The sequence below is a fragment of the Panthera pardus genome, unplaced genomic scaffold (genome assembly GCF_024362965.1).
Source record: "Panthera pardus isolate Hobbes unplaced genomic scaffold, ASM2436296v1 HiC_scaffold_24, whole genome shotgun sequence".
In the NCBI taxonomy this organism is placed as follows: domain Eukaryota; kingdom Metazoa; phylum Chordata; class Mammalia; order Carnivora; family Felidae; genus Panthera; species Panthera pardus.
The window spans coordinates 26,680,370-26,707,505 of NW_026526810.1; the positions used below are offsets into that span (position 1 = coordinate 26,680,370).

The 27,136-nt window shown below is 44.2% G+C and overlaps 2 protein-coding genes across 17 annotated transcripts in view; one reads left to right on the forward strand and one right to left on the reverse strand.

Moving 5' to 3' along the window:
- Window positions 1-15,624, forward strand: part of MYO9A (myosin IXA) — a 282,783-nt gene extending 267,159 nt beyond the window's left edge. For all 14 annotated transcript variants that reach the window (XM_053888877.1, XM_053888879.1, XM_053888875.1 and 11 more), the window contains 3 exons: window positions 8,088-8,290; window positions 10,078-10,220; window positions 10,889-15,624. In XM_053888877.1, coding sequence (XP_053744852.1) covers window positions 8,088-8,290; window positions 10,078-10,220; window positions 10,889-11,352 — 810 coding nt within the window. In that variant the 3' untranslated portion in view covers window positions 11,353-15,624. The remainder of the gene's footprint in view (window positions 1-8,087; window positions 8,291-10,077; window positions 10,221-10,888) is intronic.
- Window positions 15,625-19,177: 3,553 nt separating this feature from the next.
- On the reverse strand, window positions 19,178-25,635 carry NR2E3 (nuclear receptor subfamily 2 group E member 3). Of its 3 annotated transcripts, none has more exons than XM_053888896.1 (8): window positions 25,288-25,635; window positions 24,608-24,734; window positions 24,336-24,439; window positions 23,996-24,244; window positions 23,701-23,876; window positions 22,611-22,857; window positions 22,243-22,348; window positions 19,178-19,906 (listed from the first exon to the last, which is right to left on the reverse strand). In XM_053888896.1, exons 1-8 carry the CDS (start codon window positions 25,379-25,381, stop codon window positions 19,774-19,776), a joined length of 1,236 nt encoding a protein of 411 aa, XP_053744871.1. In that variant the 5' UTR covers window positions 25,382-25,635; the 3' UTR covers window positions 19,178-19,773. The 3 variants fall into 3 exon arrangements, with proteins under 3 accessions (XP_053744871.1, XP_053744869.1, XP_053744868.1); XM_053888894.1 differs by having other exon boundaries at window positions 23,701-23,897; window positions 25,288-25,495; XM_053888893.1 differs by having other exon boundaries at window positions 23,701-23,918; window positions 25,288-25,495.
- Window positions 25,636-27,136: the final 1,501 nt, after the last annotated feature.

Below are 27,136 nucleotides of genomic sequence, written 5' to 3' on the forward strand. Positions count from 1 at the left end.
ATTGTGAAATACAACACATATGGAAAAGCACAGAAACATACATCTATTAATGAATTATACAGTGAATATCCAAATACCACCCATAGTTCAAGAAGTTGATTTCTAGCACTCCCAGAAGCTCTCCTCTTTCTCTTTCCAAACATAATTCTTTCTCTCTGTCCCAGGGTAAGCGATAATCTGAGTTTTATGTTAATCACTTACTCTGTTTTCTTTGTTGTTGTATGTATCTCTGAACACTATAGTTTTGTTTTGCCTGTTTTAGAGCTTTATAAACATGGATTCATATAGCACATATTATTTTATATCTGACTTATTTCACTCAATGTTATATGTGTAAGACTTATCCATATTGTTGTGTTTCGTTGTATCTTGTTAACTGTATAGTATTCCAATGCATGTGTATACCACAATTTATACACACAAATGTCCTAATGTTGAAGGACATTTGGCTTGTATTTGGGGGAATTGTGAATACTGCTATGAACATTCTGATACATGTATGTTTGCTGGACACATGCACATATTTTTGTTGGGAGTATATGGGAGCACAATTACTGGGCCATAGATATATGTATCTGCAACGTTAGTAAATAATAGCAAACTTTTTTCCAACATGGTTGTACTATACTAACAGTATATGAGGGTTCCCAGTTGTTCTACCCCAGTATGTATATTGCCAGATTCCTTCATTTTAGCCATTTTAATGGGTGTGTCAAAGTGGTCTAATTTGTATTTTTGTGCTGTGACTCTAATGTGCTTAAGCACCTTTTCATACCGAAATTGGCCATTTGGACAATGCAAACTGTTGCAGCCACTCTGGAAAACAGTATGGAGTTTCCTCAAAAAGTTAAAAATACATAATACATTACAAATACAAATACATAAAAATACCATACATTCAAGTAATTGCACTACAAGGTATTTACCCAAAGAATACCAAAAAATACAGATTCGAAGGGGTACATGCACCCCAATGTTTATAGCAGCATTATCAATAATAGTCTAATTATGGAAAAAGCCCATGTGTCCATCAATTGATGAATGGATAAAGGTGTGGTACACACACACACACACACACACACACACTGGAATACTACTCAGCCATCAAAAAGAATGAAATCTTGCCATTTGCAATGACTTGGATGGAACTAGAGTGTATTATGCTAAGCAAAATAAGTCAGGCAGAGAAAGACAATTACATATGATTTCACTCATATGTGGAATTTAGAAGACAAAACAGATGAACATATGGGAGGGGGAAAAAGATAAGCAAACCATAAGAGACTCTTAATGTAGAGAACAAACTGAGGGTTGATGGAGGAAGGTGGGTGGAGGATAGGCTAGATGGGTGATGTGTGTTAAGGAGGGCACTTGTTATGACGAGCACTGGGTGTTATGTAAGTGATGAATCACTGAATTCTATTCCTGAAACCAATACTACGCTATATTTAACTAACTAGAATTTAAATAAAAATTTGGAGAAAAAATAAAGTTTTGTTTGTAGAGATTTTACACATCTTTAGTTTGAATTAATACTAGAATTTTAATATTTTTAATACAGTTTAAATGTTTAAAATATTTATGTTTTTTGCTCATTACATACAGTTGATTTTGGTATTTTTCACCTTGTATCCAGCAGCCTTGCTGAACTCACTTATTCTAATAATTTTTCTGTGCATTTCTTTAGATTTTCTACCTCTACAATCAGGTTGTTCATGAGTCATGATAGTTTCATTTGTTCTTTTATAGTCATTATGCCTTTTATTTCTTTCTCTTATATCAGCTAGAACCTCCAGTACAGTGGTGGTAAGGATCCTTCTTGGCATGTTCCCCAACTCACTGGGAAAGCTTTTAATAGAACTTTTGTAGTTTGTTTTTGAGATTCAGTACGTTCCCTTTTATTCTTGGTTTTCTAAGAGTTGTTACTATGATTTAATGCTGAATTTTATGAATTGCCATTACTATATGTAGTTTGGTGTTCATGAGACTTTTCTATTTTACTGACATGTATACACACATACAGTGGATTTCTAATGTTAAAACTATCATGTTTGCTAGTAAAATCATCTGGGCCCAGAGTTTTCTCTCTGGAAAGGTTTTAATTTTTGGATTAAATTTGTAAGATTATCCACATTTTTGGGGTGCTTGGGTGGTTCAGTCAGTTAAGCATTCAACTTCAGCTCAGGTCATGATCTCACAGTTCGTGAGTTGGAGCCCTGTATCCAGCTTTGTGCTGACAGCTCAGAGCCTGGAACCTGCTTCAAATTCTTTGTCTCACTGTCTTTCTGACCCTTCCACACTCACACCCTGTCTCTCTCTCTCTCTCTCTCTCAAAAATAATAAATAAATATTTTAAAAATGAAAAAAAAGATTATCCACATTTTAAAATATTTTCTTTAATGGTATTAATTACTTGGGTTTTAGTAGAAATTTCTCCACTCCTTATAAAATTTCAGATTTACTGACATAAAGTTGTTTATAGTAGCCTCTTAACCTTTTCATATCCTTTTCACTACTACATATTTATAGTAGTGCCCCCTGTTTCATTCCTGCCTTTGGTTATTGTAAATTCTTAATTTTTCTTTCTCAGTGTTGCCAGGTTTCTGATTTTTCAAAAAGTTACATTTGGGCTTTGTTTTTCTCTATTCTGATGTTCATTTACTCTTATCTTTATTTCCTTTTTTTCTCCTTGGGTTTGTTTTTTTGTTTTTTATCTAGCTTCCTGAAATTGATGCTTATTACCTCATTAATTTTTAGCCTTTCTTCTTTTCTAATGTATGCATGTAAGGCTATAACTTTAAGGTAGACAGTGTTAAACTGTATCTCATGTATTTTGATATTGTTATTTAGTTCAAAATAATTTCTAATTTCCTTTGTGATTTCTTCTTTGTTCATGGATATTTTAACGTCTCTTTAAAGTTTCTTAATTTCTGAATATATAGGGACTTTTAGTTTTCTCTTTGTGATGACACTTTCAGGAAATTATTTTAAGTTACTTTAAAGAACTTGGAAATATATTGTCTTTGTATATGTACTTTAAAATAATGAGTATTCTGAAGTCGTTAGATACTGAATTCTTGTTTGTCTATTATATCACTTAACGTTTATCAAGTTGTTCCTTTCTTTAGCTTTATTGGTTTGTGTGTACACATTTGTTTTTTCTGTGCTGATTATAGCTTGGTCTGTTTCTTTGAGAATTTCTGTCAGTATTTTACTTTAAATTTTTGGAAGCCATTTCTTAGGTACTTCCAAATTTGGAAATCTTCTGTCTTCATAATTTGAAATTTTGTCATTGTGAAATACCCCTCTTCATCACAGGTAACACTTCTTACCTTAAAGTTTACTTTGTGTAGAATTTATATAGTTACACCAGTTTTCTTTTGATTAGACATGATACGTCTTTTATTCCCATATTTTTACTTTCAGACTTTCTAAATTCGTTTGCCTTATAAACTTCATATACTTGGCTTTTCTTTACTAAGACAATCTGACAGTCTTCAGATCTTAACTAGTACATTTAATCTGCTTACACTTAATGTAATCACTGATATATTGGGATTTAAATCTTATTTTATTTTGTGCTTTTTATTTTTCCTGCCTGATATATGTCCCTTTTCTTTATCGCCTTTTTTGTTTTTTTGTGTTTTTTTGCCCTTTTCTTATTACTTTTTATCCCATTTTTTTCTTTTGTTAGTTTCAAGTTTTATACTCTTTTTTTTCAGTGGTTAACATAAAGATGACCACATAAATATATGACTATCAATTAAGTCTGTTAATTTGTGCTTTTATTTTTTTCTCAGATAATGCAAGGACTTTAATGTGCTTCAGCTATTTTATGGTATAGTTGCTAATGTTGTTTTTAATTTTCTATATACTTTAAATCCAACACGTTATTTTTATGTTTTATGCAGTCAGTATTCATTTTAACTTGCTCATATCTTTACTCTTTTACTGTTTTCCTTGCTCTTCATTTATCCCCCGACTTCTCTTCATTTTTTATATGCCCTTTAGTGCAGTTGTGCTGGGGACAGATTCTCTGTCTTAAGTCAGTCTGAAAATGTGTTTATTTCAACTTTGTTCTTGAAGGTGGTTTTGCTATCTGTAGAATTCTAGGTTGGCAGTGTCTTTTTCCTTTCATCACTTAAAAATACCATCTATTGTGTTTGCCTCCCATTATTTCTGTTGAAAAGTAACCTTTGAATCCAGTAGTTTCTTCTTTGTTGCATATGTGTATATATTTTTCATTTCATAATTCAATTTAAAAGTTTTTTGAGTATAGTTGACACATAATGTTACGTTAGTTTCAGGCATACAACATAGTAATTCAACAATTATATGTTGTGTTATGCTATGCTCACCACGAGTGTAGCCACCATGTCTCATCATGCAGTGCTGTTACAATATCACTGACCAGATTCCCTATGCTGTACTTTCCGTCCCTGTGACTTACAATTCCAAAGCTGGAAGCCTGTATCTCCTGCTTCCTCTGACCCATCGTACCCATCCTCCCACTCCCTTCCCCTCTATCAACCACCAGTTTGTTCTCTGTATTTATAGCTCTGATTCTGCTTTTTGTTTATTCATTTGTTTTGTATTTTATATTCCATATATAAGTGAAACCATGGTTTTGCCTTTCTCTGACTTTTTCACTTAGCATGATACCCACTAGAGCCATCCATGTTGTCACAAACGGCAAGATCTCATCCTTTTTTATGGCTGAGCAGTAGTCCACATATGCGCGTGCGCGCACATACACACACACACACACACACACACACACACACACACACACACAACATACCACATCTTCTTTATCCGTTTATCAGTCGATGGACACCTGGACTGCTTACATAATTTGGCTATTGTAAATTAATGCTGCAATAAACACAAGGATGTATATATCTTTTCAGATTAGTGTTTTCATTTTCTTTGGGTGAATGAATACCCAGTAGTGGAATTACTGGATCATATGGAATTTCTACTTTAAAATTTTTGAGGAACCTCCATACTGTTTTCCAAAGTGGCTGTACCAATTTACATTCTCACTCACCATCAGTGTAAAAAGGTTCTTTTTTTCTCCATATCCTCACCATCATTTGTTATTTTTTGTCTTTAAGATGCAAGATGATATTTCATTATGGTTTTGATTTGTATTTCCCTGATGATGAATAATGTTGAGCATCTTTTCACGTGCCTGTAGGCTGTCTGCCTGCTTTGGAAAAATGTCCATTCAGGTCCTCTGCCCATTTTTAAATTGGATTATTTCGTTTTTTCTGGTTTTGAGTTGTATAAGTTCTTTATATATTTTGGATATTATCCCCTTATTGGATATATTATTTGAAAATATCTTCTCACATTCAGGTTGACTTTTTGTTTTGTTGCTGCTTTTCTTCACTGTGGAAAGGTTTTTTATTTTGATGTAGTCCTAGTATTTAGTTTTGTTTTTGTTTCCCTTGCCTAGGAGACATAACTAGAAAAACGTTGCTATGGTCAGTGTCAAAGAAATTACCGTGTATGTTCTCTTCTAGCAGTTTTATGGTTTCAGTTCTCACATTTAGGTCTTTAATCCATTTCGAGTTTATTTTGGTGTGCTAGAAAGTGTTCCAGTTTTTTCTCTTGCATGTAACTGTCCAGTTTTCCCAGCGCCATTTGTTGAAGAGATTCCCTGTTGTGTATTCTTGCCTCCTTTATTGTATTAATTGACCTTATAAATGTGGATTTGTTTCTGGGCTCTCTGTTCTGTTCCATTGATTTATGCGTCTGTTTTTGTGCCAGTACCATGTTCTTGATTACTACAGCTTTGTAGTATGTCTTGAAATCTAGAATTGTGATACTTACAGCTTTGTTCTTCTTTCTCAAGATTGCTTTGGCTCTTTGGGATCCTTTATGATTCCACATAAATGTTTGTATTTGTTTTAGTTCTGTGAAAAATGCTGTTGGTATTTTAATAAAGATTACATGGAATCTGTAGATTGCTTTGGGTAGTATGGACATTTAAATATTAAATTTTCCTATTCATGAGCATGGGGTATATTTTCCCATTTGTTTGTGTCCTCTTCAGTTTCTTTCATCAGTGTTGCATAGTTTTTGGAGTACAGGTCTTTCACCTCTTTGGTTAAATTTATTCCTAGGTACTTTTTTCTTTTTGGTGCAATTGTGGATGGAATTCACAATGGTTCTTAGCTATTCTGTTTATGTATGGACTTATTTTTATTTATCTTTCTTAGAGGTTGAAAGCTTTCTTTCAGGTTGATAGGTTGATATCTTTAATGATTGGTTTTGAAAATGTTCTGCCATTATCTCTTTAGTGTTCTACAGGATCCTTTTCCTCTTCTGGTATTCTTTATATATATATATATATATATATATAGATAGATAGATAGATAGATAGATATAGATATATATAGCGTTTGTTTAGCGTTCTCTGCTTGATTCTTTATATTTTCTTCTGACATAATTAACTTCCAGTCTACTATTTTAGCGATGTCTTTCTGTCTCCTTCAGCATGGTTATTTTAAGTCTGTCTGATAGCGACAGTATCTGGAGTCATTGAGGGTTTCTGGGTTCTGTTGTTTTCACTTACATTGTCTTGTCTCCTTTTGTGCTTGGTTACCTTTGATTATGTGTCATACATAGTATTTGAAAAACTATTTATAAAAATATTTTGAAGCCTGAGGTGATATTACTTTCTTCCAAGGTGTTTCTGTTTTTTCTCTCAGGTTCTAGGGTACTAGCAATCTGGGATTACTTTAATCCAGTTTTAGGAATTACAATTTTCTGGACCATTCAAATGACTGGAAGCTAGGCTACAATGTCCACAAAGACTGTTATTTCAGTTAACTCATTTAGGTTGCAAACATTGGGGATCCCAGCATCAGGCATGGAAGTTTTACCAGGCAGCAGTCCATACTCTTACATGGGTCTGAACTCCAGTTTTTATTCTCTACCCCAGGGGTTGGCAAACTTTTTCTATAAAGGACCAGAGAGTAAATAATTTAGGCTTTGTGGACCATACAGTCTTTTGATGCAACAATCAATGCTGCCATTGTTTTTGAGAAAAGCCACAACGTGTGAATTAATGAGCGTGAATGTATTTCAATAAAGCTTTATTTACAAAATCAGGCACAAGGCCAGATTTGGCCCAGGGCCATAGTTTGTTAACCCCTGCTATAGTCTGTCAAAAGCTCTGCTCAGATTCTCAGCCACCTCTTCTTAAATTTAGGTTAGCCCTGAATGCTGATCTAGCCTCTCTTTGGTCTGCTGTGTTAAATAGCTCTCTAATGCCTTCAAGAATATTTTGGGTTTTTTATGTTTTGCCCAGTTGCTGTCAGCAGGAGGTTTAATCTGAAATACCTAGTCTGTGGTATTATCAGAAGCTAAAGTCATATACAAAGTTAACCAATTTAACAGCAATGAGATTTTTTTTTCCTCTTTGATCTCAGGAAGGAAATTTCTTGAGGTGTTCTCAGAGAATCTCTCTCACTGACATCCTTTGATATATAAATGACTTTTTCTTTAATGAAACTGACTTTTCAAGACATGTTTCTGTAGTCTTCCTAGAGTGATTGTGTATTCCAAGGTTAAATTTATAGAGCACTGTTGTCCATCAGAACTTTTCTGTGATGATGGAAATGTTCTATATCTTGCACTGTTCAATATGGTAGCTACTAGCCACCTGTGGCTATTGAGCACTTGAAATGTGTCTAGTGCAAATACCAAACTCCAATTTTACTTTACTTTTATTTAATTTTAACTAATTTAATTTTAAATAGCCATGTGTGGGTGGGTACTTAGTTTGGAGTGGATAAAGCTTAGATTAAATGAAGAATCTACTCTCAGTGCAAAATGTGTTCTTACAGTCTCACCCACCAAAGTGTCCATTTTCTAGTGCTTTTGCAAGAAATACTTAACCTAAATATATTCAATGGTCAGTAGTATCTCTCTAAATATCTTAGGGCTTGCAGAATGTTTCCATGTATTCCTACCATTCACCTGGTGTGATGGAAGTACACTTGCTATCCTCAACAGGCCACATAAAACCAATGCAGTCACTCAATTTAGTTTCTAACACATGTTTTTCTTTGCAGGGAAAGGGGCGACTTCGCCGAGGAAACTATCCAAGTCCATCCTCTCCTGTGGTAGTTCGGTTGCCCTCTATGTCTGATGTGCCAGAAGAGACCTTGACTAGTGAAACAGCTGTGGAGACTGACATCACAGAACAACAGCAAGCAGCTATGCAGCAGGAGGAGAGGGTACTGACTGAGCAGATTGAGAACTTACAGAAAGAGAAGTGAGTTTTCAGGAGGAAAGGGAGTGACCAGTTATTACCTGTTTTCCTTTCCTTCATTCTGTGCTTTCTTGATTTTTCCTTCCTTACTAAATATCTCCTATGTGTGAAGCACTGTGTCAGGTGATACAGGGCATGCAGACATGTTACCTGGACTCGGGTAACAGCGTGAGAGTTGTCATTGTATTGACGGAACCTCCATGAGCAGGGAGACCTGGAGATGCTGAACTGACACACTGCAACACGGTGTGTCAGTCTTAGCCAAGATTCCTCACAGGTCTAAGACCAGCCTCACTGACTAAATTGGTCTTTAAAAGGAGGAATGAGGATTCCTGGGTTAAGGCAGAGGCCCTTTCAAGAATGGGTATTACCCAGAACTCCCTAAAGGAAGGTTATTTTCTGAAGATCAGTGTAGCCATGGGGCCAACAATTAGATGGTCAGGATAAGGCAGCAGCTCTAGTGGGCGCTGGGATACTATGTAGGGAAATTGGTTGCAATTTAGGAGAGAGACAAATAGTCAACTCTGTGCCCTCCGCCATCCCTGGAGAAAGGGTAGGTAACAATAATACTATATTTGGGGGGATAATGTGGACAAGCTGTGGCTCTTTTTGAAGGTACTGTGTACTGGTTCTGGTTGAAAACGAAGACTCTTAAGCTTTAAGGGCATTTTTGTTCCTCAGTCTCACGATCCCAGGTCTGAGAGTTTGATGCATTAGGGAATATGGGAGTCTGTTGAAGTACTTTTTGCCTATCAGGACTGATTCTAGAATTTAGGCAAGCTAAAAAAGCAGCTGGGGCTCAGATATGCAGAACATGATAAGGCAGAAGTAGTATACATTGACCAGGGGCTGGTATTGGAGGTACTGAAGGATGAGTAGTTCAAGCTTGGTAGAGTGGAAGCAAAGCTAAGAAGGCCCTGAAGGAGAAGACACTTGATGTAAAAGGGAATAAGAATTGGAAGGATAAGGAGGTTGTGGGCTGATGTATTTCCAGGTGTAAGATCTGCCCATTGGAGAAAGTTGCCCACATAATGTGGAGGAAAGGTGGTTAGAAGTAGCAGACATAGAGGAACTTTTGTCTTAGAGGACTGAAGTGAGCTTTTACGAAGACGTTAATTGACACAGATCTGAGTGACATCAAGCAGTACTGAGAAAGCAAGATTAGGAGCCATGTACCAAAGACGTGAGAGAACAAGGGGGCTGAGAGGCAGGTGGGTGACTGATGAAGAGGAGCAGAGAATGCTGTGAGTGGGAGCAGCATAAGCTGCAAAGAACAGAAAAGATCAGTCAGCATTTGACTTCATCAGAGGCCTCTCTGTGTTTAAGGTGAGGATATCATCTATAGTGTAGTTAGTGCCTGTTTCATGGGAAATAGTTTAAGAGCTGGAAGGAATCTTAAGAGTTTATCTCATTAAATCTCTTTGTTTTGTGGATGAGGAAGCTGAGGTCCAGAGAGAGGAAAGTACACTCCTGCTGCATTATGTATGAGTTTAGAGTGAGTTTAGAACCCTGATCTGATTATCAGTCCCAAGTTCATTTTACCAAAATATCTTATAGCTGCAGCATCTTTTCCTACCTCACTCTTTGCTCTATTATAGGTCCCAGACTTTGCTGTTTTTAACCTTCATCATTACTGTGGCTTCCAGGTCTCCATCGCCACTTTGGTTGAGAACAGTAGGAAATGTGACTGTTTTTGTTACTTAAATTTCTTGCATCATAGGTCTTTTTTCCTGTTGTCTTCTTTCCACTTCTTATCAAATGCTAGTGGATTTCTTGATTATATCTTACAGGGAGGAGCTAACATTTGAGATGCTTGTATTGGAACCCCGTGCCTCTGATGATGAAACCCTGGAGTCTGAGGCCTCCATTGGGACTGCCGATAGCTCAGAAAATTTGAATATTGAGTCTGAAGGTGCCATCTCTGAGAAATCAGGTAAATGAACATACTAGACCAAAGTCTCCAGATTTTTTTTGTGAAGGAGGAGTAAGGATTCCCAAGCTAATAAGACAAAATTCCTTTCAAGAATGCCTAACCTTATGTGAGAAGGTGACAAAATCCTAAGGAGTTAAATATGTACTGATCTTTGTGAAACTTCCATTATATACTGTTCATTAGACCAAGCCTTTAATGCAATGCAGCTTTTTGTCAATTTAATGTTTTCTCCTCGATCTACCACAGAAAAAAACCCATAGTAACAACACATGTCGTCTTACCCATGATCCATGTTCCAGAGGTGGTTAGCAGGCATTGTGCCCTGCTGAGAGATGGGGTTATACCAAAGGAGGTATTTAACCACCTGGCATGTCTCAGGGAGACGAAGAATTACTACATACCCTGGCAGTTTTTTAAATGACAGTGACAGTTGTAGGCCTCTCTTAATGGCATAGTCGAACTCCAGACTTCTTGGGGTTGATTCTGAAATGACCTACATAGAAATGGATAGCTTCTCGAGTTATGACTGTGCACAAAGTAGGTCAGCTTGGACCCTTCAGACCTCAGCCCACCCAATTTCACATGGGAATGGTGAAACTGATTCATTATGGAATGATTTGCTTTAGAGAAAATTGTCATTTATAGCTTTGATCTCTTCTTTGAATTAGAGAGAAGCTTAGCCCTTAGCTCCCTGAAGGCAGCTGGCAAGTCTGAATCTTCAAGCAAGTTCCGAAAGCAGCTAAAAAAGCAGGAAGACTCTTTGGATTCGATGGACTCTTCAGTCTCTACTTTATGTTCGTCTAGCACTGCATCTTCTCATGGGACCAGAAAACGATTTCAGATTTATTCTAAATCTCCATTCTACCGAGCTGCCTCAGCTGGGGAGGTCCTGGGAATGGAAGGGCCACTGGGCCAGAGCAGATCCCTGGAAGACAGGCCTCAATTCATCAGCAGAGGAACCTTCAACCCTGAAAAGGGCAAACAAAAATTAAAGAATGTGAAAAACTCACCTCAGAAAACCAAAGAGACCCCAGAAGGGACAGTCTTGTCTGGCCGCAGGAAAACTGTGGACCCAGACTGCAGCTCCACCCAACAGCTAGCACTCTTTGGAAATAACGAGTTTATGGTCTGAACTGGCAGCTGTATGTCCCGTCATGGCTACATAGTGGTAAACACACCTCCTCTTCGGGGCCTCTTCTCATCACCTTGTCCACAATAGTCCATCCTAATTGTGGTCCTGCCTCTTGCCCAAGCATACAACTGAGAACTTGTGTGCTAATTTCCTGGGCCTCCTGCAGAAGCAGAAAAGCCCCTTTGAAGCCTGCTGGGGATGGTGCCAGCTGTGCCTTGGCTGCTGTATTTGACTGGAGATTCCACCAAACAGAGCCATCAAGGGCCTGGGGATTTGGGCCAGTTGTGAGGTCTTTGTAGTTGCCTCTCCTCCGTCTTCTTTTCCTTCCCAGATGTGGGTGTTGAACTGGAGGGGACATGGTGGGCCTGAGGGACCCGCTGATTTCTGACATTGAAAGAAAACATATAAATCTTTCTTAACCATGAAAGCAAAAGCCTTTGGGTTTATTTTGGGATAGTTAGGAGCTGGAGCAGAATATAATTTTTTTCCAAGGATTTATAAACAAAAAGCCTAAGCCCTCTATTTTAAGATTTTTGAGAAACACTCCATGTTATATTTTGGGGAAAGTAAAAAAGTAATTGTTTCCATGAAGCCATCAGAGCATGCCTCAGACATCTGGTTACACAATGAAGAAGAGAGTACATGTTTTGTTTTTTGATGATGTTCAGTGTCATAATAATCAATGCTGGTTTCACTCCTGGTTAGTTCTTGCCAAACATATTGCATGGGCTAAAGTTTCAGTAGCCTACTTTTCTCATATTTCCTGGTCCTAGGATTAGGTTCCTCTGATTTTTTTTTAAAGTCTCATCAGAGACATGGTGATCCCTAAACATGAGGGTTTCATCCTAATCCACCCAGGCCTTTCTCTTCGTATAGATTAAATTGAAGATCACAAACGAATCTGTTCATTTGCTGGTGGATTTCCACCATAAACTCAGACAAATAATGTGACCATTTAATCACTTCTCCCAAAACATTTATACACAACACTGCATGAATAAGTGTTAACAGAAAGCTGCCAAAAAATAAAAAAGTTTTTAATATAACCATCTAACTATTATCTTCTTTTCCTCAGACCATCAGTATTAAATAGATGAAAGAAAAATCAAGGACTACTTGAAGCTATTTTTGTTAATATTCTGGTTACTGAAGTTTACTGTAAATATATATGTATAGTACGCATATTTCTTTTTAACTTTATGCTTCCCTCCTTCCCATGGAATTTCTTCCCACAGATTAGGGGCCATTGGATAGGGGTGAGAGCCACTATCCTTGGGTTGAGGGAAAAATCAAACCATCTTTTTCACCACTGGGTGTCTCCACACACCTGAGCTATAATAATAGTATTTTAAGCTTCTTAGCATTGTGGGATTAGAAATCTGTTTTTGCTATTTATAATATATGGAAAATGAAACATGATACTCTTTCTTGAGATAAGTATGTGAAAATGTTTATTTTTAAAGTTACTAAATGCATCTTGTCTAACTACCACATGCACTGTTCTGAAAAAGAGCCTTTACCATCTGTAACCTGAATTTTGGTTATTCTTTCTTTTCATACTTCTTCAATTTGAAGTTATGGAAATATTTAGACTTTTGTTAAGGCAGAGTCTCTCCTGTTACACAACACTGAACCTCATGTCACTGCCTCAGTGGTTATTGTCAAGCCCCAGAGGTTGGACTTGGAACATCATTCTGAGTGGCAGCTAAAGGTAGCAGGAGTCTTACCTCTCCCTGGTTTGGTTTCAGAAATGAGCTAGGGAAAGGAATCTTTTTAAATCTCCAGAATGATGATGGCTGTGAGTAAATGTTAGATTTTATATCCCGCAAACATCTGCCACCTTGTTTGTGCCGAGGAGTAATAAATTTAAAGCCTTTAAAAATCTGAATTTTGGAGAATCTCCTAGAGGAAAACCCAGCCCCTCAGCGTGGTCATGTCCAAGTGGGATTGCTGGAGCCTCAGGGCCCCTTGCCGGGCCACACAGGTCTGCTTCAGGATTCCGGGGAGAGGAGTGTCCTCCTGGGCATTCACAGCTACTCTCCACTTGCTCCAGAACATTGGTTAAATACTATACAAAAAAGATATTACCCTTGTCGGATAGTCCTTTGGCCCTGAGGAACAGCCTGGAGGACACATCTCAGCATATGTTCTCCCTTCTAAATCTTTGCGGATTTTGTTTGTTTGCAAAATAAGTTTTTGGCAGTTAAAAAAGAAACTACTCATTGTAGGTAGGTCACTTTATAGGAACTAGGCAGTGGATGATAAGAGACTTTATAATTTTTCTCAGGGACCTGAAACCTGAATTTGGATAAAATTAAATAAAAAATACTTGTTTTTCAGTTGCTAGATTTGTGGATTTCTAGTTATTTAACAAACTGCCAGAATGGAGGATGGTGGGGAGGAGAGATCCACACAAATGTTAAGAATGGAGAGCAAGTGTGGGACCCTCCCTTTGAAGGAAAGAAAGCTTTTCTTCTCATAGGATAACAGGTGTTGTTGGCCTGATAAAGAGTTGAAGCCATAATTCTTAAAAGCTGTCAGAACCAAGTGCTGTATCTTCTTCCATCTGATCTTAACTGGTCCTCTCCATGGTTCAAGTTGTCACCACAAAGCGACGCTGTATTACAGTCACTTTCAATGAAAATGTTAACCCTTAATATGTGTCAAAGTCATGCTTCCTATTGCTTCTCCTTTGCTTTTCTCTGCTCTCAGATGCCACAAACAAAATCCCTGCGTGGCATCAGTGGGGCAGCCCCCCATCTGGAGCCTGTACTCCAGAATACAGAGAAATTCTGTTCATATCACACATTCCCAGCCCCAAACAAAGTCCAGATTTTCACTTCTCCCCATTAAAGCCAACATATCCTTTATCATGGAAAATGTAATAAAAGCAGAGAAGTATAATTTTAGGGTTAGGTTGTGTATCATTAAGTGAAGCAAATCTGTTCAACAGCAAGGATCAGGCAGGTGGCATGCTTAACGCACTCTGTACTTCCTGCCATTTTATTTACTTTGCCACTCTGGCCTTCTGGAAACACAAAGGGAGATAGAGAGTTCCCAGTATAGGCCTTGCACAGACAGGGACCTGAAGAAGGGATGGGATACCAGACCCCTACCTTCTCATGCTTTGGAAACCTGGTGCAGCTCTTACCCTGCTGGGAGGTTAGTGGAGACTTCCTGTGTTCCGTGACAGTAGGGTTGTTTTCACTGTCAAAGACCGAGGACGGGGGGCCTAGAAGAAAAGAGGAGCTCCGGCAAGGTTCTGCAGGCCCACTTCAGTGACCGTGGGCCATGATATTTTAACTGTAACTAACGAATGTGTACCTTTTATAAGCACTTTGGTGAACTAGAGAAGAAAGTATTCTCAGGATGTGTTCAAAGCTAAGAGGGTTTTTATTTTAAAATGAAACACAGTCCAGATGGCTTTCCTAATCCTCCTCTCTTCTCCCCTGTGGTGGGAGCTAGGCATGGGGCATGCGTCATTCTGTGTTGACAAATGTGTTATGTCTGTCCATATTTTGTGACAGTTCCCCAGCACTGTCCCCCAACAACACCATGCTAGCCTTGGTGGTAAAAGTCCCTGGTGTTTGAGGAAGTCCTCTGTTCTTCTGTGCCCCTAAAATATTTCTAACCACTTTTCTCTGGAACCACTCCCACATTTGATTTGGTGTTAAAGGAAACAGCAAGATGAAGAATGTGGAGATGGATCTATTTGGTCTTGTTGGTCTCTTGGCTAAAACTGTTTAAGGGGCCTATCACCTTGCTATCCATCTATATACTTAATGCCTGTTTATCAGCCCTCTTAGGTCATATAAAAGTTGCACCTTTTGAACCAAGTAATTGTATTTACTAGGGGAAAGGTGTGGATTACAGATTAGTATTATATTATTTTAATGGATTTAAAGTAATTTATAAGTATGCTGAGTGTAAATTTTTAAGACTATGTATTGTAAAAGGACATATCCTGTGAAATATATCATTTTACTGTTTAACAGAATAATTCTATAAAAAGAATGATTTATCTCACCCACGGAACTGATTACATTCCTGATGCAATCAACAGGCACTTTGTAATTTCCTTTTCGGTTGGTTTTTTTTTTTTTGTTTTTTGTTTTTTTTTTTTTTTTTTTTTGGAGGTGGGGGAGCAAGACATCATCTGTATGAAGTGCAGTTTGTGTCACTCAGAATATGCACTGTATAGCTACACAAAAGCAGCTTGATGAACAAATCACCCCGTGGCTCATTAAAGAACAAAGCTTCCAGAAGCAGCAATCCGTGTGGTTTGTTTTCTGACCATCCTGGCTCCCACCCTAACTCACTCCAGTCCCACTCCAATGGTTTTTGTTTAAGGAAAGGACTGAGCAGTTGGCAAAGTACAGAAACAGTAATTACTGGAACTCAGCTGAATTCAAGTGAAGGGTGAGATTCAAGCTGTTAGTTTTCTGTAATGGATGCTAGCTGCCAGCTGTTAAGACTTCCATTTAATCAGCTCAGAGCTAGGTGGACAGCCAAGACCGCAAGTCTACATTTAGGATCCTCACCAAAAAGACTGTGAAGAAGTAGCAATATCTGCTGTGGGCCCAGGAATTCAAGCCTAGGTTGTGCTTTTTGTTCTGGCTGTGATTTGGAGAAAGTTGTGAGCCCTTTCTGGGTGTCAGTTTTCTCATCTGTAAATGAGCTCCCTTCCTCGGGTTTACTTCTCTGTATAACTCCTGCTGACTCTCAGGTGTCCGTGTAAAGGGAAGTTTACTGGAAATTTACGCCTCCCCCTTGAACTGGGTTAGATGTCTTGTATTCTCAACAGAGCCCAGTATTTGTGCCATCAAAAATCTGTTTGATTAAGCTTCTCAAGGCAAGAAGTGTGCCTATCTTGCTGACTCTTAGATCCCCAGCACCTAACAAAAAGTGCCCTTGCTTAGATATTGGATGAGCAACGTGAAGGAGATTGGGGGTTCCCAAATGCCAAACCAGGTCGAAGGTGAAATAGAAAATTACTCAGTTTTTAGTTAGAATTCTGAGATCATCTTCCCATTTCTTTTTGCATTGTTTATATTTACATTTTTGCAATAAGTTTACATCAAAATGATAAGGATGGTGAATTGTTTCTTAAAATGTCTTTAGTTGGCCAAATAAAACCTAGAAATGCCATTAAAAAATTTTTTTTACTGTTTATTTCTGAGACAGAGAGAAAGAGCATGAGTGGGGGCAGGGGCAGAGAGAGAGGGAGACACAGAATCCAAAGCAGGCTCCAGGCTCTGAGCTGTCAGCACAGAGTCTAATGTGGGGCTCGAACTCACACACCGTGAGATCATGACCTGAGCTGAAGTCGGTCGCTGAACCAACTGAGCCACCCAGGCGCCCCAAGAAATGCCATTTTTAAGACATCCCCTGTGATAGCTGAATCTACAACAAACCTCCCAATTATGAAGAAAGCAGAAAGGTGTAAGGAGACAAGTTCTAAAGAGACCAGAGCCTTGTGTTTTTGTTTTTTGTTTTTTGGGTGTTTTTTTTTGTTTTTGTTTTTTTAATTGTTCTTCTATATTGGGTAGCAGTACAGTGTCTAAGAGCCAGGGACTTAACCATGAAACCAAATCAGACACATGTAATATCTGATTGTTGAGTCTGTGGGCATCTCGGATTCCTATCTGAGTATGTCTCCTCCCAGTTCTGGGTGGCCATTTATCCACTCATCCAACAAATATTTGCTGAGCACCCATAAACACTGTTCCAGGTATTTGGGGTAAATTGGTACAAACAAAACAAAGCTCCCTAACCCTGTGGAGCTTGAATTTTGGGGGAAAACAATGTCCACAAGATGGAGACTAGTCATCCACAACACCTGGATTCCACAATCAGGTTATATTTATTTATTTGAATGGTGCTTCTTGGCATCTTTGGGTCTTTCTCTGCCTTTCTTACCATGAAAGTCCCTTAAGGGTGCAGGAGGATGAGTGTCCCTCCAATCTGCAAACTGCAGTTGAAAAGAAAGGCCCAGATAGGCCCACAGAGACTACCTCCATGTGCTTCATAACCAAAGACATTTCTAGATTTGAGGGCAAAAAACCTTTCACAGTATCCTCTTCCCTAGCAACAGCCCTAAATGCAATGAAGGAGAGCTCTTTTCCATCCAAATTTCAGTGGGGCCAATTTACAGCAAAATGTTGAGTAAATCCTTGAGATCCACTAAGCTCTATATTAGGAAAACAAGAGCCACTCAGTGTATTTCAGGTGAGAAGGATTTAAAAAGGAATCAGGGTTAAGTTTAACAGTAAACATTGGAAGGACTGGGAAAACAAAGATCAGAGAAGCTCCTGCAGAAGGTAGAGAAAGCCAACACAGATCTCAGCCACAAGATCCAAAGTTAAGAGCTTGCCTCGAAGCTACTGCAGTTCTAAGAAAGACTGCCTGAAATCTCCATCTTCCCACACAGCTGGCTGCAACTGCCTCCAGAGAATAATGGCTTCCTCCTTTACCTTCCTAGGCCCCTGTGAGTGCCTGCCTTTCATGAGCGAGCCTTAGGCAAAGGGATCCTGGGAAATGTAGTTCCTGGTGTCTCCGCAACCAAGACAAGACCTTAGAAGGGGGGGTGGTATTGATGCCGGTTGCCAGCAGATAATTCAGTTTATGTAGCTCCTCTAATTCTCCATGACTTCCTCCTGGAGATCTCACTCTCTCCCAATATAGAATTGCTGTGCTCACACATCCCAGACACCAGCCTGTGAACTTCAACAGGCCACCTCCGCACTCCTTTATGTTCTCAGGGGCATGGCTGCAGGGTACATGTCCAGGGCGTATCTGGTCCTATTTCACCCTTGTGTCTTGTTACAGTGCCTTTGCTTGGACTTTCTGTTTGCAGGCCTTTTAAACCCTATGGTTAAAACTTTTGATAAGCAATTAGATAGTAAAATGACACTGTAGGCATTAAATGGCCTGCATAACTGAGGCATATCTGATGCTTTTAGAAGACCCAGAGTAGTTTGAGTGCTCAAGTGGGAAGGGCTTAAGCTGGGCAATATTTGCCATACTCTTTCCTCTCTGGGCACTGAACTAGCTATTGTCATTTCCAGAGCAGAGTGTCCTGAACCACCTCCTTCCATCAAGGCAGGATATCTCTGCGAGCTAGACTTCATAACACAGGCCAAAGGGCAGGGAACCCCTAGGATTTCACATATTTCTCACATGACCTTTTCCTTCTTGACTCCAAGCATTTCTTCTGTGGGGACAGGAAATGCAACAGCGTTGTTCAGCGATTCCAGGAGTGGAGGGGTGTGGTGGGGCGGCAGTGCCGGAGTTCAGAGGAGTTGAGTCCCACTAAGGTTTGTGTTCCCTCCAAGCCTCAGGGTTTTCATTTATCAATGGGGATGATAGGTCCCTGTCCCAGAGCTAATGTGAGGATTAAATAACATGGGCATTCAGCGTTTGGTTCACTGCCTGGTGTAAAGCAAACTTTACTACCATTTTGTAGGTCTTTTGCGTCTGCCTTTGAAAAGGATGAGGCTTGGCTGAGCATTTCTCCCTAAGGAATTAAGAAGTGTTAGAGATTCCCCTTCCCAAAAAGTGCCTGTAGCTGCCTGGTTTTGAGTCAGATGGGCTCACCTTTGTTTCTAGAAGGGTGAGGAAGAACAGGAAGAGAAAGGCTGAGAGAGCCTGTGGGCTGGCGGGCCCCCATCTGGAGAGAGGCTGGCCTTTTTACTCCTGTGGGAGTTTCTGAAGCTAGGCTTGAATTTGTTGCACCTGGACTCTGACTTGGCATGGAAACCAGATGGAACACGAGTCTGTGCTCATTCCTTCCATGTCCTCAAAGGGAGAGCCTTTTCCACATGTGTTTTCTTTTTGTTGTTGTTCACTTTTTTATTGAGATTTAACATAATACAGTAAAGTACACAAATCTTAAGTGCATGGCTCAATTAATTTTTATGAATTAGTAGATTTGTGAAACCACCACCTGGGTCAAAATAAAAACCATTTCTAGCATGCCAAAAGGCTCCCCTGGGTCCTTTCCCAGCCAGCCACCTCCCTCCCCCTGAGGTAAGTACTATTCCAGCTTCTGTCACCATCCGTTAGTCTTGCCCGTTCTTGAACTTTGTATAAGCAGAACCTGTGCCTGGAAGGGTTCTTCGGTTCCACTTTTATGTCTGTGAAATTCATCCATGTTGTCACATGTGTTGGTAGTTCACTCTTCTTTATTGCTGTTTTCCATTAAATGAATAGATCACGATTTATTAATCCATCCTATTGCCAAAATACAGTTTGGGGCTATTAGGAATAAAGCTGCTATGAATATTCTTATAATCTCTTTTAGTGGACATTTCTGCCTGGTACGTGTGTACCTACAGGTGGAATTGCCGAGTCACAGGGCAAATGTTTGGCTTTGGTAGATTGTTTTCCAAAGTAGCAGTGCCCATGGTAGTTCCACGTCTCTCAGTTTTTGAACATATCACAGAGGAGCTTCTCCATTGGAGTATTCCCTATGGTCTTGCGGAAAAAGAGGAGCTCAACCCGTTCAGAAGTGATAAACCTCAAGGATGGGAGGAGCAGGAGCAATTTCCCAAACCTGAACGGGAGAGAGAACAACATCAGTTTTATTGGCAGCTTCTGAGCACGAGTCATGGGGGCGGTGGCATAAGAAAGGGTGCGTGAATATTGTTTATTGTGTGTAAAGATTGGAAAGTGAGGAGTTATTTACATTAATACTTTTACATTAATATTTACATTAATCACATATATGATTATTATGATAGCTGTGGTCAATACTATAGATATTTGAGTAAGAATATAAATTCCCCTGTGTAAGCCCGTTAGGACGATAGAGTAGCCATTAGTGAAAGTGTTCTGAAGTTGAAGCATCATTTTTGTGGTGAGATACTCCTCCAGAAGCAAAACAACTGCAGTTTTCAGTAAGAACCATTTGCCAGGGCGAGGGTCCCCAGTGCAAAGAAGGAAGGTGGATGGCAAAGCTCCACAAGACAGACGGGAGGGATCAGCAGGGTTCAGTGCCCAACATCAAGGAGGCCGCTCCAAAGTGGGGCAGCTCCACCCTCAACTCCCACCATGGAGGTCTGTGGGAGGCCTTCCCTCATGGGCCAGGTATCCGTGGGACTTGTTCTGCCCACCCAACCCGAGGGCTTCCTTTCTCTTGCGGTCGCCAAGTGGGTGGCACCCCGCAGTCCTGCCCCTCTCCCTTGCTCCTTCCCTTCTTGTTCATCTGAGTTGGGGAGTTTCAGGAAGAAGTAACTAGAAAGTCAAGTCGAGAAACTGTTTTTCAAACTGCAGGAATTCATCCCCTAGTGGATCTGAAATTAAATTCAGTGGGTCACCACAAGCCTTAAAAAAAAAAGAGAGAGAGAAACGGAAGAGAAACGGAGTAAATTACTGTCTGCAAAGTAAGTGCAGGTACTTTTCGGTGGGACTTTGTTTCAGTGTTTGTGTGTGGACTGGGTTGTGATGGGAACTGTATTTCTTCCTGCCTATTGCAGTTTCTAAAAACTGAAATACATGGACTTAGAGAACCGAAAACCTCTCTTTCACTTCTGTCTGTAGTTGATATTGAACTGCTAAGAGGTGACGTAGGAAATCTTAATCAGAATTGGAAATCTGACACCAACCCAATATGCCCGGACATCTCTGGGAGCTGATCCCAGTAGAAAGTCTGGGAGGGCTACTGGATGTGTTGAGTGTCTGGGATGACTGTGCTTAGGACACTCTGTCGCACCTTAGGAACAGCTGTTTCTCCCCATGCTCACAGGCAGCAGAAATCTTTCTGGACAACACCATATATATTCCTTGTATACTTTGACTCCTTTAAAGGGAAATTACCTCCTGACATCATTTCTCAGATCAGAGGTGATTTGAAGATGTTCATGTTCACCTAACTTCTTCAGAGACAGCTGCTGGGCACCCCAAAAGAATGCAGATAATAAGGTCTAAAATAGCCAGTAGATGCCTGGAGGTCAAGTGGCCCAATCTATGCCGAGGCTCCATTGCATCTACTGGTGTTGGATGAACCTGGCCCCTGCCCCCACGCTCCCCCAGCCACGCTCTCAGCCTGGAGCTCCTGCCCCCAAACCCAGCCAGGGCCAGGCCATCATCCGTGCACGTGGCTTAGCCCAGTGCATCCTGACAAGATGTTACCCTGCAGCTCCAACAAGACCTGGTCATGTTCCCTAAAAACTATCTCTGCCCGACTTCCCCTTTTATTTCTTGACTCCCTCTTCTGCCCGAGAACACCTCTTCTCTGGCTCCAAGTCCGACCCATTCTGACTCCTAGAGGCTCCTGCCACTGTCCTCTCCCTTCCACTCCCTATGGCCACTTCTGGAGAGCAGGACCCCAGGGACTCCCCTGGATGAGGTCAGCGTGCACCGCCCTCCCCGATCATATTCTCTGTACTCACTCCGGCTCTGTGCACAACACCCTTCTGCTCAAACACATACGGTGGCTCCGTCTGCCCGCCAAATCACATATGGCCTTTGGCTGGCATTCAAGTCCTGCACAGGCTGGCCCCAGAGCACTGTTCTGGCCTAATCTCCCACCTCCTCACTTGGCAGCAACCTGGTACACCTTCCGAACTGGGCTCCTGTCCTAGATACCTACATAGATACATACATAGAGATACAGGTATCTGAACTTCAGTATCTGACTAGGGTGCTTCTCGTCTTCAGTGTGCTCACTGGGCGGGGGGGTGGGCATCCTTGGAAGGCAGCAACTTTGTCTTATGCTCATTTTGGTCCCTACTCCTGGGGCCTGGCACACAGTGGATGTTGGATTCGGGCCGGATGAACTCAGACCTTTGAACCATCTGATCAGTGCAGCCCAGAGATGATGTCAAAGCGGTGGGGGGAGGGTGAAGAGGAGAAGGGACAGGTGGGCAGGGAGGCACGCGCTCAGGTCACCTCACAGGCTGGCTGGGGTGGTGCGCCTTGCTGTGCTGGCTCAACATCACCTGGGACTGGTCCTGCAAGGCCTCCACGTGCTCAGGATCCTTCAGGCCTCGAGTTTCTGGAGAGAAACAAACATCGGCAGTGAGCTCCTCTCTCAGCCTGCCCTCCGGTCCCTCCGCCCCCACAGTCAACCAGGGCCCTTAGGAGGGATGAGCCGGGCCCCGTGCCTCTCTCCTCCTGCCCCCCAGGGAAGAAGCCTCCGCCCACCTGGGGCTATGTGGGGCCGTGGAAGCAGAGCGAGAGGCAGAAGGAAATCACTGGCATTGTCGTTCTTTGACCCCAACCGCCTTTCTTTAAGGCCTGGGCAAAGACTGGGCTACCTGGTTTGAAGAGGACCAGGGCCTTCATGCAGGCGAACTCCGTGGGGTCCACCGCCAGCGCTCGGAAGCGCGAGATGGTTTCTTGCAGCACGCGGCTCTCCGCGCTGGCCAGTGCCAAGCAGCCCTGGGAGCTGCCGGCAGCGGAGGCCTCAGGTGCGGCCAGCAGCGGGCAGCTGTCCAGAGGCAGGGACCACTGTATGGCTCCGAGGAGGAAGAGTTCACTCCATGCCTCTTCCAGCAGGATCACCTGTGCTCAAGAAGGAGCGAGTGTGATGACTTAGAAATGACCTGTCCGGCTCAGACTGCAACCTCCGCCACCTTCTCTGGGGCCCTAGGAAAGGAAGGGCTGGTCCCGGATGCCCAGACCTCCTCCTGACCTCTGCCCGACACTGGCCAGGGGCCCAGAGTTCTAGGATTTGGTATGATCTGGCCCAGCTGCGTAGGCTCCAAGACACTATAGCCTCCACCCAGAGGCTCAGCTGGAACATTTGGGAAGTTCCGAGAGCCGAGGGAAGTTGGGCCGCCTCGGGGGCACACCCCACGAGCATCCCAAGTTGAGTGCGTTCAGCAGGCTCTGCCTGACTTCTGAGCCGCTCCTTGCAAACCGCTGGCCAAGGACTCAGACCCTCAGAGTGTCTCTCTTCCTGGGTTTATCGTGACGCCTCCGCTTGCCCTTGAGACGCTCAGAGGGAAGTCCTACAGGTGAAGAGGTTAGGCGGAAACTGGAGCTCTGAGGTCAGAGGCACTCGTGCTCCCGGGGAGCCCAGAGTCACCCGCTCGCGCCGCTGATGGGAGGGCAGACTGCCCTGTCACACAGAGGGACTGTAGGACCTGAGGGTGTGTCTAGGGGGAGAGAGGACCCAGGGGGCCATAGGCATTGCCTCCACCATCTCTGCCCAGAGATGTGAGCGCCCCCAACGGTCACGTCCCTGAGACGCGTATCCCTGACCAACACGGACTCAGAGACATGTGCCCCCACACCGTCACCACCATCCCCAGGTTTCAGGCCCCCCGCCCCCAACCATCGCCTGCACGACGGTGTATGTGCCCCCAACCCGGCTGACCCAAGTGCATCCCCTGACACGTGTACCTGATCCCGGAAGGGCAGGTTGGAGAACACGGGCAGGTTCTTGGCCCACTTGACAGCCATAAAGAGAAGGCGAGCCGATGTCTCATGGATGCTGTCCAGGCCACACGGGGATGAGGAGGAGTATGGGGATGAGGGAAACTCGGGATCATTGCTGGTGACATCAATATTCTCATCGGCTGTTGGAGGAGGAGGCTGCTCTGTGGCAGGGGCAGGGGGCGCTCAGGGCCACAGGGGTGAGGCTAAAGCCTGCTGCGGCAGCACCCAGCAGCCAGCACCCAGCCGTCCCCCCACTTACCGTCCTCTGGCTCCAGCTTAGCACACGTTTCGGCCGTTATAAGGCTGGCCATGAAGTGGTGGTGACCTGGAGGTGTGAGGGCCCCGGGCCCCAGGGCTCTGGCTGCAGAAACAGGCGTGGGGCCCCGTGGACTGGGCCCTGCCGGGGCCAGGGGGGGCCCCAGGGGCTCCAGCCGGCGCTCCGGATCTAACTCCATGCTGGCCAGCCGGACCTGGGCTGTGCTTCGCGGCTGGCGTTCATTCTGCACAGCTGGGGAGGCAGGAAGGGTCAGGAACCCCCATCAGTCCTGTGCCCCCGTCTCTGCTGTCATATAGCTCTCCGGGCCGGCTCCCCAACTCACCGTCCTGGTTCATGCCCTCCTGCAAGCACTTCTTCAGCCGGCAGGCCTGGCACTGGTTCCGGTGGGCCTTGTCCACCGGGCACATTCCTGCCCCCACCTGGCACCTGCAGGAGGAGGCGAGCCCCAGGGTGTCAGTGCCCCACCCAGGCCCTGGACTGTGGCTTTGGGACACGTTTGCCCCAGTCCCTTCTTCCTTGGACGTCCTCCACCCCTCCCCGGGGTCCCCCCTCCCAGGGCTCACCCCGGTGGGGGTCCTGCCCCGCCCCCCTCACCGGTAGATGAGCCTCCGCCTCACGCTCCTCTTGAAGAAGCCACTGCAGCCGTTGCAGGCATAGATGCCATAGTGCTTCCCGCTGCTGCTGTCACCACACACGCGACACTGGAGCGAGGGGCCCACGCCTGAGGGGCAGGGGCAGGGCTGGGTCACACCCCTCCCTCCCACCTTCTCTGTGAGCCCTCCCCCCCTCCTTCCCGTTCCGGTCCCCACCCACATTTAAACACACTGGCACTCTCTCCTCCTTTACCTACACCCCCCCACCCCCCCAGCCAGCTTCTGCTCTCCCACCACCTCCTCCTCGGGGGGGCAAGTTGGCTCCAAGAGCACGCTCTCTGCCTCCACTGCCCCGGCTCCCATCCCTTCTCTGCAGGTGACTTCAGGCTCTGGCATCCCACAGAAACGTTCCTGACCACATCCCTGGGAGCTCGGCTGCCACACCCCAAGGCTGCTTCTCTCTCTTTTCCTATCAGTTCAGCTGTCCCATCCTGACTCTGCTGACCGCCCCCCACCCCCCCACCCCCACCCCCTGCCGTTTCTAGGATTCTGGGTTTGCTGGCCTGTCCCCTCACTCTTGCCCACGGACCTTGGGGCTCTTTTTCATGGTCTCTGCAAATCTCAGGTCCTCAACACTCCACTCCCCCAAAGGCCCAGATGCTGCCTCCAGGAAAGCCATACCTGCTGGCTCCTCTCCCAGGCCCCATGTGCCTGGAGACTCCTTCCGGGAAGCAGCTGCAGTGGCTGGCACAGCTGCAGCCATGTTGGCGTTCATCCGCAGGCAGTGGGCCTGGTGCTAGCGGGGCCCCCGCTTCCTGCCTGAGGGAGGCCTCCTGAGGGGGCGCAGCCGTGCTCCCCCTCTTTCCACCTCTGTCCCTCTCTTGGTGCCCCCGTCCCTCTTCTATTTCGACTTCTCTGTCTCCCTGGCCCTGGTGGTCTCCCTCTGTCTTTGTCTCCCTCCCGAGTCTTTCTTCTCTGTTCTGTCTGTCGGTCTGAACTCAGGAGCTGCCCCAACTTCCCCTCACAGCAGCGGCTCTGGATCTAGGAGATTTCTCCCAGGGCAGCACTGGACGTAGCTTATGATCCTCTTAATCTTTACTGTCTCCGCAGGGGATCAACCAGCCACACCTGCAGCGTCACCAAGGTGCCCGCTGAGCCGGTCGATCTTGTTGCCCCCACACCAGCCCCCAGGCTGCCCAGGGTCCCCTGGTCCCTTCCCCTCTGTGCCCTCAACCTGCTCACCGTTCAATGCCAAATCTTGAAGGGAGGTGTGGACTCCAGGTCCCCTAGGACTTTCAACCTTTTGGAGCTGCTTGGCATGTGTCTGGGAGCAAGTGTGTGTCTGGGAGGTGTGTGTGCGTCTGTGTGTCTGTGTGCCTCCATGTGTGTGGTGCTCACTGTGGCTCCAGCTTTCCACCCTCATGGTTCCCACCCAAGCCCTCGATAAGGGTCTCGGGTCCCCTAGAAGGGGGCTCTCCACACGTCCAGCACAGAGGTGGCTCCCGTCACGCATGGGAATGGCTCTAATGTAGGGTCTGAGGCTGGCCTAGAGGCAGGGAGGCCTGAGGCCCAAGGTGGAGAGTCTCCTTCAGGTCTGTGAGGAGCAGAAGAGGAGCCGTAAACATTTTCCTCACCCTCCCGGGGAGCAGGGCCTGCAGGATGGGGGGTGTGAGGACACAGCTCCTGAGCCTGGCAATGGCGTCTCGGGTGGCCTCTCCTCCTTTCCGACTTGGCCTCACGGTCCTAGGCGGGCTGGCCTCCCTGCTGTCCCCAGATTCAGGCTTCCCAGCTCGAGCCCAGTGTGGTTCTGAGGTGAGGAGATGGAAGGAGGGGTCTGCGCCTCTGTGAACCAAGCCTGGGGTTCAGAAGGAGCGTGGAGAGAGCCCAGACAGAGCCATATGTAACCCCTGCTCCCGCACAGGCCAGCCATACGTCCCTGAGCGAGTGATCTAGGCTTTCTGAGCTTCAGATTCCTCGTCTGTGAAAACAGGTGACAAAACTACCTGTCTTGCAGTGTAGTGGGGAAACCAAGAGAATTCCCAATGTGTTTCAGTGCCTGGTACTCAATAAGAGCATAATAAATGATGGGGGCTGTTATTATGATGATTTCTCTGAGGAGATCACAGAGCAATCCCCAGGAAATAGCCTTTCCTGTCCCCTGTCCCCACGTCCATTCTTGCCTCCTTCCTGGGATAGAGCAGAGAGCCCTGCATTGGTCTGGAGGGGACCACCCATCCTCAGCAGACCTGCTCGCCTCTGGGGCTTAGAGCCCAAGGGGAAGGGGGACAGTGAGAAGTTTCTGGAAGGATCATGGAGTGAAGGGGATGGGGGCGGGGGGGGGGTGCGGGGCCCTTATGTATGTGGGGTTAACCCTCACTGTGACAGAGAAGCACTACTGGGGATTTGGGAAGTCAGCTCGAGGGGCTTTGCAGGGTAATCCGCTTTCCCAGGCCTCAGAAGATCGAGGCCACCAGGCCGAGGCCCCACACCTGACCTCCTCTGCCTCTGTGCTCACCTGCACCCCTTCCTG